This window comes from Plenodomus lingam, assembly GCF_022343315.1.
Source record: "Plenodomus lingam strain CAN1 chromosome Unknown contig_11, whole genome shotgun sequence".
In the NCBI taxonomy this organism is placed as follows: Eukaryota; Fungi; Ascomycota; class Dothideomycetes; order Pleosporales; family Leptosphaeriaceae; genus Plenodomus; species Plenodomus lingam.
The window spans coordinates 1,573,363-1,589,340 of record NW_027093929.1 but is presented as its reverse complement, the minus strand read 5'-3'; the positions used below and the strand labels follow the sequence as shown (position 1 = coordinate 1,589,340).

At 52.2% G+C, this 15,978-nt stretch overlaps 4 protein-coding genes across 4 annotated transcripts; 2 read left to right on the top strand and 2 right to left on the bottom strand.

Moving 5' to 3' along the window:
• Window positions 1-1,049: 1,049 nt before the first annotated feature.
• IAQ61_000926 (uncharacterized protein) lies at window positions 1,050-6,471 on the bottom strand (the record flags this gene model as incomplete). The annotated part of the gene is made up of 4 exons (XM_066094880.1): window positions 1,050-1,065; window positions 1,133-5,973; window positions 6,055-6,125; window positions 6,186-6,471. 4 exons carry the CDS (start codon window positions 6,469-6,471, stop codon window positions 1,050-1,052), a joined length of 5,214 nt encoding a protein of 1,737 aa, XP_065955188.1.
• A 251-nt stretch (window positions 6,472-6,722) lies between these two features.
• IAQ61_000925 (uncharacterized protein) lies at window positions 6,723-6,962 on the top strand (the record flags this gene model as incomplete). The annotated part of the gene is made up of 1 exon (XM_066094879.1): window positions 6,723-6,962. The coding sequence occupies one exon, from the start codon at window positions 6,723-6,725 to the stop codon at window positions 6,960-6,962; it is 240 nt and encodes a 79-aa protein (XP_065955187.1).
• Window positions 6,963-7,202: 240 nt separating this feature from the next.
• Window positions 7,203-9,529, top strand: IAQ61_000924 (uncharacterized protein). Its single transcript, XM_066094878.1, has 5 exons — window positions 7,203-7,413; window positions 7,624-7,685; window positions 7,755-7,984; window positions 8,042-8,639; window positions 8,690-9,529. The coding sequence occupies exons 1-5, from the start codon at window positions 7,344-7,346 to the stop codon at window positions 9,185-9,187; spliced, it is 1,458 nt and encodes a 485-aa protein (XP_065955186.1). The 5' UTR covers window positions 7,203-7,343; the 3' UTR covers window positions 9,188-9,529.
• Window positions 9,530-15,321, bottom strand: IAQ61_000923 (uncharacterized protein; the record flags this gene model as incomplete). Its single annotated transcript, XM_066094877.1, has 10 exons — window positions 9,530-11,232; window positions 11,281-11,974; window positions 12,023-12,790; window positions 12,838-13,049; window positions 13,076-13,082; window positions 13,125-13,437; window positions 13,490-13,986; window positions 14,038-14,277; window positions 14,328-14,365; window positions 14,947-15,321. Coding segments are annotated over 10 exons (4,539 nt in total), but the record flags the coding sequence as incomplete, so codon positions are not given.
• Between the last annotated feature and the right edge of the window lie 657 nt (window positions 15,322-15,978).

The following is a 15,978-nucleotide window of genomic DNA, read 5'->3' as shown; positions in this document are numbered from 1 at the left end:
ACAACAAACACACCTTACAAAATTATCTCATTCCGAGCGCTCAAGTCCAGCGCCATCTTCCCCAGTCTCCTTACATGATTCTATCTCCCAACACACACATCATCGTCCCCAACGCAATTTAGCCCCAAATCCCCCACACTCGCAGAAAATAAAAATAAAAAGCCCTGCAAGATGTACACTCCATCAAAACCCAAGAGGCAGAGTCATCAACCCCCCACCACCAAAAAAAAAAAGGTGCACAAGCGCAAGAGAAAAAAGAACTAATTCAATCAAACCCTCAGTTCCTCACATACCATGCATAAAGACCCCTAATCCCCCCCGTCCCCGCCGACCTTTCCTTTATATGCCATCAAAAAAAAGAAAAAGTCCCAAACAAAACCAAAACGCCCCTAGAATATTTTCTTTTGCTGATTTCGATTCTGATCTGATAATGACGATGGAAGAAAAAAGTCTCCCAAAAGAGATGCATGTCTCAAATGAGACAGACACACAGCAAGCAAACAAACAAAAACGCCCCCGCAGATGTTACAGATGGATGATGCAGGTTATCTTTTCCCCCCTTCCATCGGCGGCGCACGTCGAACGGGGTTTTTCTCGTTTGGGGCTGTGTTGTACAATTTTGAGGCCAAGAAACAAGGAGAGAAAAAAGAAACCATGAATTGGGAAAAAGGGGGAAATATGGATTAAAAAAATTTATGCAGACAATGAAGATTTTTTTGTCTGGGCATATAGTATCTTCGCCAATCGTATAAAAGGGAGAGAGACAAAATGTCTCTAATGGAACAAGAGGGACGTGAGCCTAGTGAAAGGAACGTCCGTCGTGTGTATCCTCAAAAACCCATCTAACTTGACAAGACCAATCGCGCGGTATTTGGTTGTGTGTTTTCAAGGCATTCTTTGGATGAGAGTGGGCAGTCTGAAGGGCTGCTGCATTTCACCACAAGTCAGCCATCCGCGAAGCGAAGAAGAAAACTTTTTTATACAAAGCAAGGTGAGAACCTGTGCTTACATGAGAGCTCGACATCATACGTTCAAGTATGCTGCTGGATCTACTGCTTGGGAGAGCTGTCGGGATGTTAGTGTTTACTTTCAAAAAGGAGTGTCTCTACAACTATGACCAAGGGTGACTTACGTAGGCGAGTATGAGTTCGACGGACCCGGGGAGGTCGGCGAGTATCTCGGTGACGTGGGTGAGAACTGTCCAGCCGGGCTAGTTGGAGAGTAACGGGGGCTGGTTGGGCTGTATTGGGGTGACGTCGGAGAGGTTGGGGAACGTCTATCACCGCTTGCTTGGTATTGCGGACTCGTCGGACTGTACTGCGGCGAGGTGGGGCTGTACTGCGGGGATGTCGGGCTGTATGCTGGCGATGTGGCTCCACCGAACGAAGGCGATGTAGGGCTGTAGTTCGGTGACGATGGCGAGTACTGTGGAGAAGTAGGCGAATATCCAGCGGGTGACGTGGGCGAGTACGATGGAGATGTGGGAGAGCCGTAGCGTGGCGAAGTGGGGGAATAGTGTGGCGATGTAGGTGAAGCCATGTATCCAGGGGACGTGGCTGCGAATTGCGGGCTGCTGATGCCTGGTGAAGTAGGCGAGTAAGCAGGTGATGTCGGAGAGAAGCCTGGTGAGACGGGGCTGGTGCCTGAAAAGCCAGGAGACATGGTCGCGAATCCCGGGCTGCGACCTCCCGAATAAGGACTGAAGCCCCCATCACCATAACCGCCTCCGTACGCCGTGAAACCACCATCGTCAGCACCACCAGCAGCAGCGAGAGGAGAGAATTGAGCTTCATAAGATCCCATACCCATGCCTCCTTCGTATGTTGGTGAGCCCAAGTCGTAAGGAGTCGCTGCACCACCGTCGAGGTAGTTACCACCAGCGGCGGTACCACCCATCATCTTGGAGTTGTCCTCGACCATGGTGAGCAGCATAGCATTGTCCATAACGATGTCGAATTCTCCCGTGCCCATGGGCGCCAGCTGACCCAGCATGATGTTCTCAGAGATACCACGGCAGTCATCCAGTTCACCGTGACCTGCAGCTTCAAGCAAGATCTCAACGGTCTCTTCGAACGAACAGCGCATGAGTGCTCCTGTATCGTTGCGATTGATGCCATGACGTGTGATTGCCATGAGAACACCGCGTTGAGTCATGATGTCGACAAGCAGAGCCATGTGACGATGGTTGACATAGGATCCGTCAAACGACAACACCATACCCAGTTCTTTCAAAAGACCAGCACGAGCAGCTTCAATTCCGAGTACGGCAAGGACTTCGATAAAGGAGTTGGAGTACGTCTTAGTAGCGTCAACGCCTTCAATAGGAAGAACCTTGGCCAGAGCGGTTCCGGTAGTGTCGAGAATCCACTCTTTGCAACGATCGTCACTCTTGGAATGGAGAATGGCGCCGTCTTCCGTCTCGACTGTTCTAGCATCCTCTCGGATGAAGGCACGCTCTATGCCACGGACTCCTCGGAGAGCTACATCGTCGAGAAGATGTTTCTCTAGCTTGCGCATCCAGCGTTCGTCGCGCTCTTCGATGTCCTCTTCGTCCTGCTTCAGATTTGCATCCCATATAAAGCGGACACGCAATACCAATTCCTCCGCGTTGTTGTCCGAATAGGTAACAGCTAGATTAGGCGAGAATTCTTCCTTGATCTTGGCGGCAACATCGGTAACGTTCAGAAGTCTGTCCAGCAGCTTCTTACGGTCAAGAATGATACGAAGAAGCCACTTGGACTGCGATTCAAGATCATCTTCGGGCATAATATTGAATGCATCGACGATGTCCTGATCTTCTTCGACGACGGTGACATTGACATCTGGGTCGTAGTACAATTCGACAGATGCAGTAAGAGCACGCAAGGTTGTGAGTTCGATAGCACTGCGCAGTGCCATGGCATCCTCCAAAGTAGCACTCTTGTTTTCCTGCCTGACGATCAAGGACGGAGTCTTGATGTTGGCTGCGATATTGAGAATCTCCTTTAGACGCGGCACACCAAGGGTGACGTTCTTTGACGAAACACCGGCAAAGTGGAAAGTGTTCAGTGTCATCTGGGTGGCAGGCTCACCAATCGACTGCGCTGCAAGGACACCAACCATTTCACCGGGAGCTACGGCGGCTTTGAGGAAACGATCTTCCAGCTCACCCAAAACATAATCCAATGCTTCTCTGCTCATGCGCTCTTGCTGAACCAGAAGTTTAAATGCAAGACGCGATCGCAGGTGACACTTGAAAAGATGGGTTACGCTATCCTGTGCCTCTCGTGAGAGCGGATCATTGCCACGGATCACAACAAGACTGTCCAAAAGTTTGCGCACTTTCTCAATCGTCTCAATGGGATGCAAATTGCTCACCGACTGTCGTGTCTTGATCTTGAACCTTGCTTGTGCGGATTTGATTATGCGATCAATGTTGAGCGGCAATTGGAATTTGTCGCTTGCGTCAGCAGCAAGCATGGTGCGTAGAAATTCACGGTCTTTGGTGATCTGCGCAAACTCCTCGTCGAGATATCGTTGGGCATCCACGTCGCCTTGAAATTGTGTAGCCCCTTCCCACTTCGTAACGGGGATCATAGGCTTGTCGGTCGACACGAGGTCCAGTTTGTATGTCGTCTCAAACTTCGCCCAAGAAGACTTGATCGATCCAATGCTTTGCTCTTCGATATGACCGCCATCAAGACCGTCCTCTCCGTAGATGAACTCAACAATGTCTCCCATGGAATTACGGACGGTGCCGTCGTACTTGACCATGACATCTTCCAATGCCTTGACGAGTCGACGCTGAATATATCCAGTCTCGGCAGTCTTGACCGCGGTGTCAATGAGACCTTCACGACCAGCCATAGCGTGGAAGAAGAATTCAGATGGTGTCAAACCGCGCAGATATGAATTCTCAACAAAGCCACGAGACTGCGGTGAGTAATCGTCTTTGGTGAAATGTGGCAAAGTCCTGTATTTGAAACCGTAAGGAATACGCTGACCCTCGACAGCCTGCTGACCGACAAGGGCAACCATTTGAGAGATGTTGACTGTGGAACCTTTCGATCCGGAAACAACGGTCTGGACGACGTTGTTGAAATCCTTGAGACTGTTTTGTGCTGCGGTTCCTCCCCCTTCACGGCCCTCATTGAGGAACTTTTGCACCTTGGACTCGAAGGTACCACGAATGGTCATACCAGGTAGAGGCTCAAGCTCGTTTTTGGTGGCCTTGACAATAACCTCCTCGACATCTTTCTTTGACTTCTGAATCGCCTCAGCAATCGCGGCCGCCGTGGCAGGGTCGGGAATGGTATCTCCAACTCCGAAACTGAAACCGTGGTACAAAAGCCACCAGTTTACAACGCGCTGGCAAGCATTGAAGAATTTCACTGCAGCATCAGAGCTGATTTCATTGAAGATGATGTGAATGATACCACCAGCTGTGGCACCCACAATCTTCTTGGTTACAGCTCCCAAAATCAACTCACCACCCATGATCAACAAGCTCTTGTCATTGAGATCGTTGTATGGTTCTGGCTTGGAATCACCATCTGCACGCACAATGTTGACTTCTTTCGCAATCGTCATGCTGATAATCTGTTTGCCGCTCCAAAGTGGCCGAGGCTTGAGGATGGCAGGCTCGGGAACAATACCGTCCCAGTCAGGTACCCACATGAGAATGTTCATGACTTGTTCCAGTGGCAGAAAGTTGTCACGACGGCTCATCTTGTAAACTCCTAGAAGGGTGTCCTGCACAATACCCATAAGCGGCTGGTTCTTTTGCGGTGACACAATCTGCTTGGGGACCATGCACAAATTCTGCACTTCGGCACGGGTCTCATCACTCTGGGGAACGTGGAGATTCATCTCGTCACCGTCGAAATCGGCGTTATAGGGAGATGTGACAGAGAGATTGAGGCGAAAGGTAGAGTAAGGCATCACCTTGACTCGGTGACCCATCATGGATTCCTTGTGAAGTGACGGTTGCCGATTAAAGATGATTACATCGTCGTCGTCAATGTGGCGTTCGACTTTCCAGCCATATTGTAACCGCAGGTCATCAAGATTCTTGTTGTGCTTCAGATCGAGACGTACGCCATCGGCCTTGATGACATAATTGGCACCAGGATGTTGGTTGGGCCCATTGCGAACCAGGGCAGTGAGTTTGCTGATGTTGAACTTTGTAACCACCTCGGGGTAGGTGAGAGTTCGTGCGATTGAGCGCGGTACACCCACTTGGTCAAGCGATAAATTTGGATCACCAGTAATGACGGTACGTGCAGAAAAGTCGACACGCTTGCCCATCAAGTTACCACGTAGACGGCCCTCCTTGCCCTTCAAGCGGCCTCGGATTGTCTTCAAAGGTCGACCGGACTTTTGCATGGCCTGTGGAACACCATTGGCGTCGTTGTCCATGTAAGTAGCGACGTGGTATTGGACGAGAGCTTCAAACTCGTTCAGGACGTGCTGTGGCGATCCCTCTTGTATACACTCCTGTACACGCCCATTGGCACGGATGATATCGCCGAGCTTGTAAGTCAAATCGTCCTCTCCGCGCATGCCCTGACCAGTGCCATCGACCGAGATACTAGGACGGACCGGGGGTGGTGGAACTGGCAAAACGGTAAGAATCATCCATTCCGGACGGGCGTAGTCAGCGTTGAGTCCTAACAGCTGAAGAGTGTTGTCGGATAGGAGCTTGAAGATGTTGAGGGCAAGCTGCGGAGTAATCGGCTCCTTGCGGTCACCGGTGCCATCGTCTTCGTCCTTCTTCTTGCTCTTGTAGGTAGCTGTGAGCTTTAGGCCCTCCTTGCGAATGGCATCGGGTGCGTCACTACCACAACCGCCGTGAGGAATCTTGGGTGCCTTCTTAGGATCATCATCGTCTGCAGTCTGCTCGCATCTTGTTCGAATCTTGGACAGGCGCCAGATCTTCTCGAAACGCTTCTTTGCGTCCTTGGTCTTGATAGCCGCTTGCCATTCTGGGCGGTTCTGAGGTTGGAGTCAGCACACTGATGAAATGATGAAAAATTCCTTGATCTGGACACGTCTTCTTCACCCAGGAAGACTTACGAAGTCAGCCAGGATTAGCCCACAGTTGTGGCAGACGGTCTCAAGGATCTTCTTGATCTTGATGACGAATCCTGCAGCGGGTCAGTGGGTGAAACCAAAAGTGTTGCCAATTTCGCGTCATGTGCACTCACCAACATGGAAGACGGGCGTGGCCAGCTCAATGTGACCAAAGTGACCGGGACAGACTTGGATGTCTTCCTTGCAGGTCGCGCACGAGTACATGCGGTCGATGGTGCCGAGCCTGGGGTCGTTGAGGCCCTGATCGCGCGGCTTCTGCTTCTGCTCGTCCATGGTCTCTGGGTAGATGATGTGGACGACGCTCATGGCCTTGATCTCCTCGGGCGAGAGCAGGCCAAACTGAATCTCCTTGATGGTCCGGAGGCTGCATTTCGACACTGCTGGCGCACCGGGCGGCATGGTGGCGGTTTGGGAGATTACTGGCGACTGTGGAGGATGGAGAAGAAGAAGAAGAAGAAGAAGCGCTTGTGGGCGTCACCGGTCGTGGTGAAGGCGGGGGCGCTGTAGGTAGCCGCGGTGGCCACTACGGGCACGGGGGACCGCGTCTTTTTAGGTGAGATGATTAGACAGCCAGTGGTAGCTATGTCGCGTGCTTGCTGTGGCCGGTCGAGGCGTCGAATACTGCGCGCTGCGCGTGCGTGCTGGAAGAGATGTGGGTGAAGAATGGGCGGCGTCGAAGCAGGAAGAGAAGCTGGACGCTGTCGGAGGTGCTGCTGGAGGTCTTGGCGCGCCGGGCGGCGGGAAAAGCCTGCGCGCGCGCAAACTTCGGCTGGTTCCAAGAGGGCGCAGACGAGATGCTGTGGGGAGAAGACGCGCTCGCAGATTTCAGCAGAAGGGTCGGGTGTGATGGGCGAAGGGGGGAGGAGAAGGCGAAGGGCGGTGGAGAGTGAGTGAGTGAGTGAGTGTGTAGGCTTTGGTTGGCACGAGGGGGAAGTCCCGTCGTGCTGGCTGGGGGCAACGGAGTCTGGAGTCTGGGCGCCGAAGTCAAAGGAAGAAGGCGAACAAGGGCGCCATGGGCCATTCACCTTTGACCGAAAACCACGCTAAGGTCCCGAAGCGGAGCCTCACTCGACGCCCGCCTAAACCACAAATAGTTTACTGTACGGTTTTCTGTACGGTTTTGTTCAACAGGCACCAATTGTTGCTGCTGCCACACCAGGACCACACTTTGTTATCCCTCTCTCCCCACCCCCATCCCCCGTGCGCGAATTCAATCGACGGGCTCGCGTGTCTGCGAAGATGCGGTCCTTTGAGCAACACGCGCCACCACCATGAACCTCTCGCTCGTCGATCCCTTTGTGCTTGCCCAGGACTGTCCTGATGTGATTACTGGCCGTCTGCGTAAGTAGCTTCACCAATTCACACCCCCCACCTTCCATCCCTCCCCTTCCATCCCTCCCCTTCCATCCCTCCCCTTCCATCCCTCCCCTTCCATCCCTCCCCTTCCATCCCTCCCCAAATGCTCTCTCTCTCTCTCTCTCTCTCTCTCTCTATTACTTAATACCACCATACCATAGTGCAGCAACTAACAACAACCCCCTCAATATCCAGGCAGCGGTCATTCCACCTCGATTCGCTTCAGCCACCGCGGCGACCTGCTCGCGTCTGGAAGGGTACGCGCCCCCAACACGTCGTCACATGTCACACCCAGCCAGACCACTGACGTCCTCCTGTCTCTCTAGCACGACGGTATTGTCGTCGTCTTCGACATTGAAACCTATGGAGTCGCCCGCAAACTGCGCGGCCACACCCGCCAGATCCAGTCTCTCAGCTGGTCCACCAACGACCGCTACCTCCTCAGCGCGGGGCAGGACTGGAAGGTGGTGCTTTGGGACCTCAAGGATGGCTCACGAGTGCGCACCGTCCGCTTCGAGGCGGCCATTTTCATAGCGGAGCTACATCCAAATAATCAGTCCGTCATACCCTCTCGCCCCAGTTTTATATTGCATGCAGTCTAACATGAACACAGTATGCTCTTCGTCGCTGCCCTCTTCGAAGACCAGCCCGTCATCGTCGACATCTCCGGCGAAATCCCCGTCAAACACTCCATCTCCTCAGCACCTCGTCGCTCACAGCTCGAGCGCGAGAATGCTACAGAAAAGCAGACGGCCCAGGACGCGAAGCAGACCACCACCATGACCCTCTTCACCCCCTCGGGCCATTTCATCATAGCAGGCACCAACAAGGGCTGGCTCAACATCATCGACACCGCCACCCACCAAGTCCGCTACTCGTTCCGCGTCACCAACAACATCATCGTCTACATTCGCATGACACCCTCTGGGAGAGACGTCGTCATCAACTCGAGTGATCGTATAGTGAGAACACTCCATTTGCCCGACCTCAGCGACCCCAATTTCGACTTTGACACCCTCCAACTCGAAGTCGAACACAAGTTCCAAGATTTGGTACAGCGACTCTCATGGAATCATGTCTCTTTTAGCCCGACGGGTGAATACGTCACAGCATCGACCTGGATGAACCACCACATCTACGTGTGGGAGCGTGCCCAGGGCAGTCTCGTCAAGATTCTCGAAGGCACCAAGGAGGAGCTATCAGTCGTAGAAGTAAGGCAATCTCCTCTTTCCCCATCACTCATGCATACTAACAATCCCAGTGGCATCCTTTCCGCCCCTTCGTCGCCGCCGTCGGCGTAGACTCGGGCCGCGTCTGGCTCTGGTCCATTCTCCAGCCCCAGCGCTGGTCCGCGCTAGCCCCCGACTTCCTCGAAGTAGAAGAAAACGTCGAATACATTGAGCGCGAAGACGAATTCGACATCCAGCCGCTCGAAGAACTCCACAAGCGACGCCTCAATCAGGAAGACGAGGAAGTCGACGTCCTCACCATTGAACCCGTCAAGGCGTCGTCCGCCATCGAGTTCGCACCCACATCCCATGACGAAGAAGCAGAGTTTCGAATGCCAGTGATTTTGGATATCGAGGCGAGCGATAGTGAGGACGAGGTGGTTGCCGTGGGCGCCGGCCAATTTAGACGCAGGAGCCCGGGCGCAGGCAGGGAGTGGATGAATGATGATGTTCCTCTGAGTGGGGACGAGGCGCGCAGAGCAAATGGCACGCCGGCGGCGAATGGCGCCAAGAGAAGGAGAGCGGGCTAAAGAGGCGGTTCTCTGCTCCCATGTACATGCTGTACCGTGTGCCGTAATGCATGTCTTGGGGTTTTCTGGTAACTGGAGCGTAGCCCAGTGCGCCCTTGATCTATCGCACATTTCACAGACATGACTACAATACCCAAGCATTTCCAGATTTCCTTTTTCACCCACCCACATGATGGAATCTGGATGACTAAGGAGAAAGACTTTTGAGAGTTCAAAAACGAGGAATTCATTTATAAGTCTCGTCTCCCAAAATCCTTGCAACGCACGTGTCCAACCTCCAATGTCATGGGCATATGGGGGGGAAATAACGAGATTGAAGGGATGGGTAGGGTTGGGGAAGAAATGGGACTAAGACTTGGACGGGTTGTGGATGACTAGGAAGGGAGGGGCGGATGCAGTGGATGAGGCGGTATGGGTGTTATTTTTGACATTCAGCGAGGAAGACGTGTAATTTCCATACTCCACTGTCTACAGTATGATTGCATGACGTGTTCATTCTACCACACAGAGGGTATGAGATGTAGGATTGGGAATACGATATGATGTAATGTATTGTATACTATACTATACCACCGCACACGACACTAACCAGGGGTATCACGACACCATGTATATTCACCATTTAGACCCTTTCCTCTGGCCAGACTTTCTCATTTCCCACCCGCAACACGCCGCCTATGCTCTTCTTCGAGTAAACTCTGCTTCCGGACATACTCCATGACGATGTCCTCTTCTGTCCTCTGCTGGTGCAGAGCCTCTAGCCGGTCTTTTTCTGCCTTTTCGCTCTCCTCGAGCACCTTTTTCATCTCCTCGTCTTCGTCATATGTGATGCCGGTTTGCTGGGCGTGTGCAGGGCCATTTCCACTTGCAGCTGCATTTCCGCTCTCTTGGTTTGCGCCAATGGCAGCACTCATGGCATCCATGACCCCCGTCTCCATACCCGCTCCCGTCATCGTCCCAGAGTGATCCTGCGACTGTGTTGAGTGGAGATGAGCTAGCTCTTTCGACTCGGCAATGATACGCTGGTACACCTCTTCCTCGTCTGTATCCTCGTCTTCATCCCACTCCAAATCAACACCAGCCTGTGGCGTCACACTCGACTCGAGCAGACTCTTCCTCAGCGTTTCTTCCAACGCAGCTTGTTCCTCGGCTGTCATGTCCTTTTTCCCAGCATCGGCTATTGAAGCCGCAATTGCGCGTTTCAACGCCGCTTCCTCGTCAGATTCACTCGTACCAACGGGCGTACGCTCAAGCTCAGCGATAGAGGCGCGTATCGCAGACGCCATGAGTTCATCTTCCTCGGGATTGCCACGCGAGGCTTCGGCAACGGAAGCGGCAATTGCCTTTTCCAATTCGCGTTGTTCAGCTTCTTCTTCCTCAGCAGTGAGCTGGGTTTCCACGGAGAATGCGGACTGCGAGGCTTGGCTTTGCCCTGTGGCATCAGTATTTTGTCTACGAAGTGAACGTGCACGTTCAGCTTCTTGTTGGCGCCAGCTGGGGATCGTAGAGCGGATTTCGGGCTCTGTCTCATTGTGCGGACGGGTGGGCTCGTGGTAGCTGCCTGGTGCGCTCATGTCGGGTGGGAAAGAAGGGCGGGATTCCGGCTTCTTGAAGGCAGAGTTTACGCCTTCCCAGCGGTCGGTTCTCCGCTTGCGTTTTTCTTCGACAAGGGAATGGAGAGAGTCTATTTGTTCGGCGCCAGGATTACGCTTCTTTTTGATGCTCACCTTGACGTGTTTCCATCTATTGACGACGTCGTCTCGTTCCTTTTGAGTAATGGATGATGCTTCGTCATAGCCTTGGGCAATGCGTGCAGCAATGATATAATTCTGTACACTTTTGCCTTTGCTCTTCACCATCTCCTGATAGAGGCCTTTCATTGCGTATCCGGGAACTGACCAAGCACCTCCTAAGACGCGGAATGGGACGTTCATTACTCCACGACCAACTCCTTTCACGAAGCCAATGCCACCTTCCTTCTTTGCACCTTTGTAAGGATCAGTCACTATACCAGTAATGCCATCATAAAGCCCAAAGCCAAATTCCTTTGAACCCATTAGCACCATTCACTTGGTTCTCGATGTTCCACTCACTTTAGCAGCTGTCCGGAGTCCACTCTGAAGGTCAGTTACTTTGTCGACTTGTCGAACTTCAGCGCCATATAGTTTAGGAACATTGTGGAAGCCCTTTGCAACGCCCAAAGAAAAGTCCATTGGTGATTTGAACCCAGCGCCAACGATCCTTGCTAGACCTTTGCCAGTGTCCACGGCGGACTCCATGCTCTCTGCAAGACCTGGTTGCCGTGCGCTTTTCGCTTGCTTATCAGTAGGAGAAGGCTTCCCTGTACCAGATATCGAGCTTCCACGACGACTACCGACAAGAGGAAGGTCTGGAATAAGCTGTCGTACACGCTCTCGTGACGGCGAACGAGAACCACCCGTCGAGTCTGCAAATGCCTGAGACATATACGTAGATCTATGTGTTGACGTTTCTGGAGTGCGTATACTTCCGAGTGGAAGAGTATCAGAATTTGTCTGCGTCAAGTCATTGGGGGAAGGGCCATGTTCCAAAGGCATATCAGCATCGCCTGGCGTCTTGTCACCAGTGGCCTTCTCTTTGCCCTTCTTCGATCTGGAGTCAGGATGAATGTTGAGCAACTTTAGTGTTTGGATAGGCATATCAGCTACACCCATCATGAATGAAGTTGCTGTACCCATTAAAGCGCCTGCCGCACCGGACACTGGGTCCAATGGTCCCTCATCTGGCACATATTCGCGAGCGCGATAACTATTTTTTATCAGTTAAAATTGAATGCGGTTCATTGATTTCACATACAGTTTTAGATCTGAGAAGCTAACTTCACCTTGTTGTGCAAGTATTGTCGCAGCTTTAGCACTCAACTTGGTCTGAGTACGCTTTACTCTCCAAACCGCTGGCTTGTTAGGCATGACTGCACAGCGTATCTCGTCGTAATTGAGCATCTGATGGAATGACTGTGCTCCCTTTTGTGTACCGTTCTCTTGCTCAATCTTCGCGCGCAGCTCTTGTGCTCTTTCGAGTGATTCAGGTTTTAAAGCTTCGTTGATGGCGGTAGCAAGTTTCTCCGCCGTCAAATCCTTGTATGGCATTGGATCCGGTCCAGCACCAGCCCTTGAAACCATTGCTCCCCAGAAAGCTTGATCTCCGAAGAAAGGTACAACGACTGTTGGTCTTCCAGCGGCAATACCGGCCGCTGTAGTACCAGCTCCGCCGTGATGCACAACAGCAGAAACATGCTTGAACAACCAGTCATGAGGGCAGTTACCCAGCATAAAGACACCATCGGGCTTTCCAAGGTCATCGGCACCTAAGCCACCCCAGCCCTTGGAGACTAGCGCACGCCTTCCCGTGATCTTGACAGCATCAAAAATCAATTTGGTCATCGCATTGGGATCGTCTACTACGATAGATCCAAATCCGATATATACGGGCGGCTCACCTGCAGCAAGGAATTCCACAAGATCTGGTTCGGGGGTGTAGTTGGAGGCGAGGTTGAGGAAATAGAATCCAGCAATTGAGATGTGGTGATTCCAATCCCTAGGCTTGGGTATGAGAGCTGGCGACCTTTATTGTGTAAGCCGTGGTCCCCTTTCATCACCGATCGCACTTACCAGCAGTAGGTGAATGGTATCCTCAGGCGCGCAAGTATAGCTGGTCCCCAGATGGTACTGATTGGATCCAAGTGCAAGCTATCTTTGCGGAACTTGTTGATGACGTCTCCCAGACCTTGCCAGGTTAGCACATCGACCAGGATGTAGGATATGTAATTCGTGATTGTTGGGTCTGCATTTGACGACTGGATGTTGGCAAGCGGGTGCGGGAACTGTTGGGTGGGAGACCATGGCATACCGCAAAACTGTCAGCATGTTGTAACTCTGTTGGAGTGGTGGCAACTTACGTGAACATCATGTGCAGTGGAACACCCAACTTTTCGGCGCAGTGAATGTGTCCAAAAGCCGGGGGATTCGCAATGATGGCATCAGCGACGAACGGTTTCTTGAGCTGCTCTGGGAGTTGATCCTCGACGCCCATCCACTCTTCCACCGTCTGCTTGAGAGGATCCACACCTAGGCCATTACCAGTTTCGATGCATGATCTCCACGTCCCGCGCAGAATTTCTGCAATCCCTTTCCTCCTCTTACCAACATCACCACTGCGCAGAACGTCGAAACCAGGCATCAACCCAGGGTTTTTGACCATGAAGGCCATGACTGCGGAGGTTAGCATGCTACTCAGGATCTTTTCAAGTCACAAAGGACTCACGTTCAGCAGGATCACCGCCGATGCTAAAGAACTCCAAGCCATTCTCAATGACAAAATCTTTGAAGGTTGGATGTGTCGCTAATCGCACTCGATGGCCGTAGGTATCCTTGAGCACCCTGCCTAGCGCGACAAAAGGCTGCACATCTCCCCTTGACCCCACGACTTGAATAACGATATTCAGTGGAGGCGGCGGTTCTTGGCCTGGCGCACCCCCCAGGAATTCAGGTACAAAGGCAGGCGGCGGTGCAGGATCTTCTCGAGATTGGGTAAGTTGGCGCTGTAATTGTGGAAGAATCAGCTGTGACAGCGCACGGCTCTTCTGGTCGATACGAATGTTAACGCGGCCATCTTCAGCGACTATTGCGTTGGTTCCTAGTCCTTCGTTGTCAATCTGGCCGGGTAGCTCCGTGTAGGCGGGTGGAGGCTGGTCTGGATTCGCTGGCTCGCTATCGTGGGGAATGTTTGCATCGAAGTCGTAACCAGCCTCTAGGGGTGTGCTGAGAGGACTTTAGTACTGGAATGACGTTAAGAGAGAGAGAGACGCTTACGAGTCTTGTCCTGGGACATCGGAGGGTCGGGAGGAGCCAACATAGTTTGATCCCTCTGGTACTGAGCCCTGTGGTGCGAACGAAGTGTCGCCATATTGTTCTGACCCTGACTGCGGTGCGTTGCTGCCAGTAGTGTTTGTGGACCGGGCTACTTGCTCGACCGCCTGTTCATATCCTGGGAGTTGCTCTGTAGGTGGGAAATCGTCGCGAGGCGCCTCATTGCCCGTAGGGTACTTCGAGCTAGACATTGTGTTTGTGGATATGTTCGAGAATTAGGGTATCATAGGAACATGGTGAGAGCAGCCAGCTTCAATTTGAAGCTCGGAGGCTGTCAATGTATAGTAGACTACCGTACAAGCCGCTACAAGGGAAACAGGAACTTATAGGTCGTTAACCCCACATGGAGGCTCACCAGGGTTCATGGGCGTTATGACACGGCCTTGCGGCGTCTCTGTGTCGTGATTGGTCAACAACGCCCGGCGTCGTCATACCTAGCTTGCACAGCCTCTTGGGCAAATGCACTTCAGCAGGCTTCTGACAGCAAACTATCATTTTCTTGCCGTCTAAGACACTACTCTAGGGGGGAGTATGGATTTGGAGCCCGAACAGGAGCGGTCGTGAATGGGAAATGGCATTTACTTCATCGTCCACAATTCACACAACCCGAAGCCAGAATAAATTCCATCTAGTACCTATCATTCACAAGAACGCTGAGCTGTTTTGGCCGAGTGCGACATGAAGCGGTACCGGCACCCTGACGACGACCCAGTTATCATTCGCTCTTACTACAACACTGCCAAAGACAGACAGGATATTCCATTTCGAGAGCTGCCATCTCCTGCCAACTTCATAGACGCTGACATGCCAGACTACAACCATTGACAATCGTTACCAAAGGTGCGGCCATACAGTGACACCACCCCAGGATCGAAGAGAAGCCGCATCTGGTGAAGTCGTTGGCGCAGTCCCACTGGTATGATCTCGTGTCTCTTCCGCCACCTCCCTGTCCTCCTCTGTAGGCCTTCTGAAGGTCGCTGACTTCTCCAGAGAGTGTTGGATCAAACGTGTAGGTTGTTCTTGTTGATTCGTTGCTCTTCCGTCCACGAGTCGAGTGTTCATCTGCGCTATCGCTTTCTTGTCCTCCACAATTTGTTGAGGTATCAGGAGGCGTTTGACTGCGTGGCAGGTATGCGTGGCATTATTTGGCGATATGGAAGAAATGAGTGATCGTCGAGAGGCAGGCAATGCTCGTTTGGCGCACAAGCGAAACGTCTGGCGTGAAAACCTGAGCATTGCAGATTGCGGTCGTAAGAATTCAAATGAGGATGAGAATTTGCAGATTAAGATTGAAGTAGGTTTCGAACAATTGGGTGGCTTGGGTGCGGGTGTTGTGGTAAGGGACAAGCCATATGGGTAGGTGTTGAAGAGTTGGGTTGGAGCTCACAAACGAAGGAAACAACCTCCTAATCATTTTCAAGTTTTTGACTCAGTATGAGGAAGGCGCAAAATAGGATGTGGCCAGTGTAGCGTCTGCCACCTTAGTAGATCCCTCTAACCTCCCGCTCAACTGAATATCCAGCATTCACCTCCACCACTACGACAAACGCACTCATCACCAACCACCGCAGCATCAATCAGCCACACAAACCACCGTATTTGCTCATTTCTTCAGGTAATAGATATCTCGCCGGTGTAATACTGGAGCTTGAGCATCCTTCATCGAAGCACTACCATCACAGGTTGGTGTCCTTGGGTCCTTCTAGATCCAGTCTTCTACAGGCCCTAGATTCGATCCATGGGAAGGGCAAATCTACAAAATTCCATAAGGGAGAGGTTGCAACCGGAACGCGAGTGGTAACCACCGTACGGGGCGTGGTGGGGCCAGTATCACGACCTTCGGGCCGTGCCTTGAATTTTTTGCCTTTTTGAGAGAAAGGAATG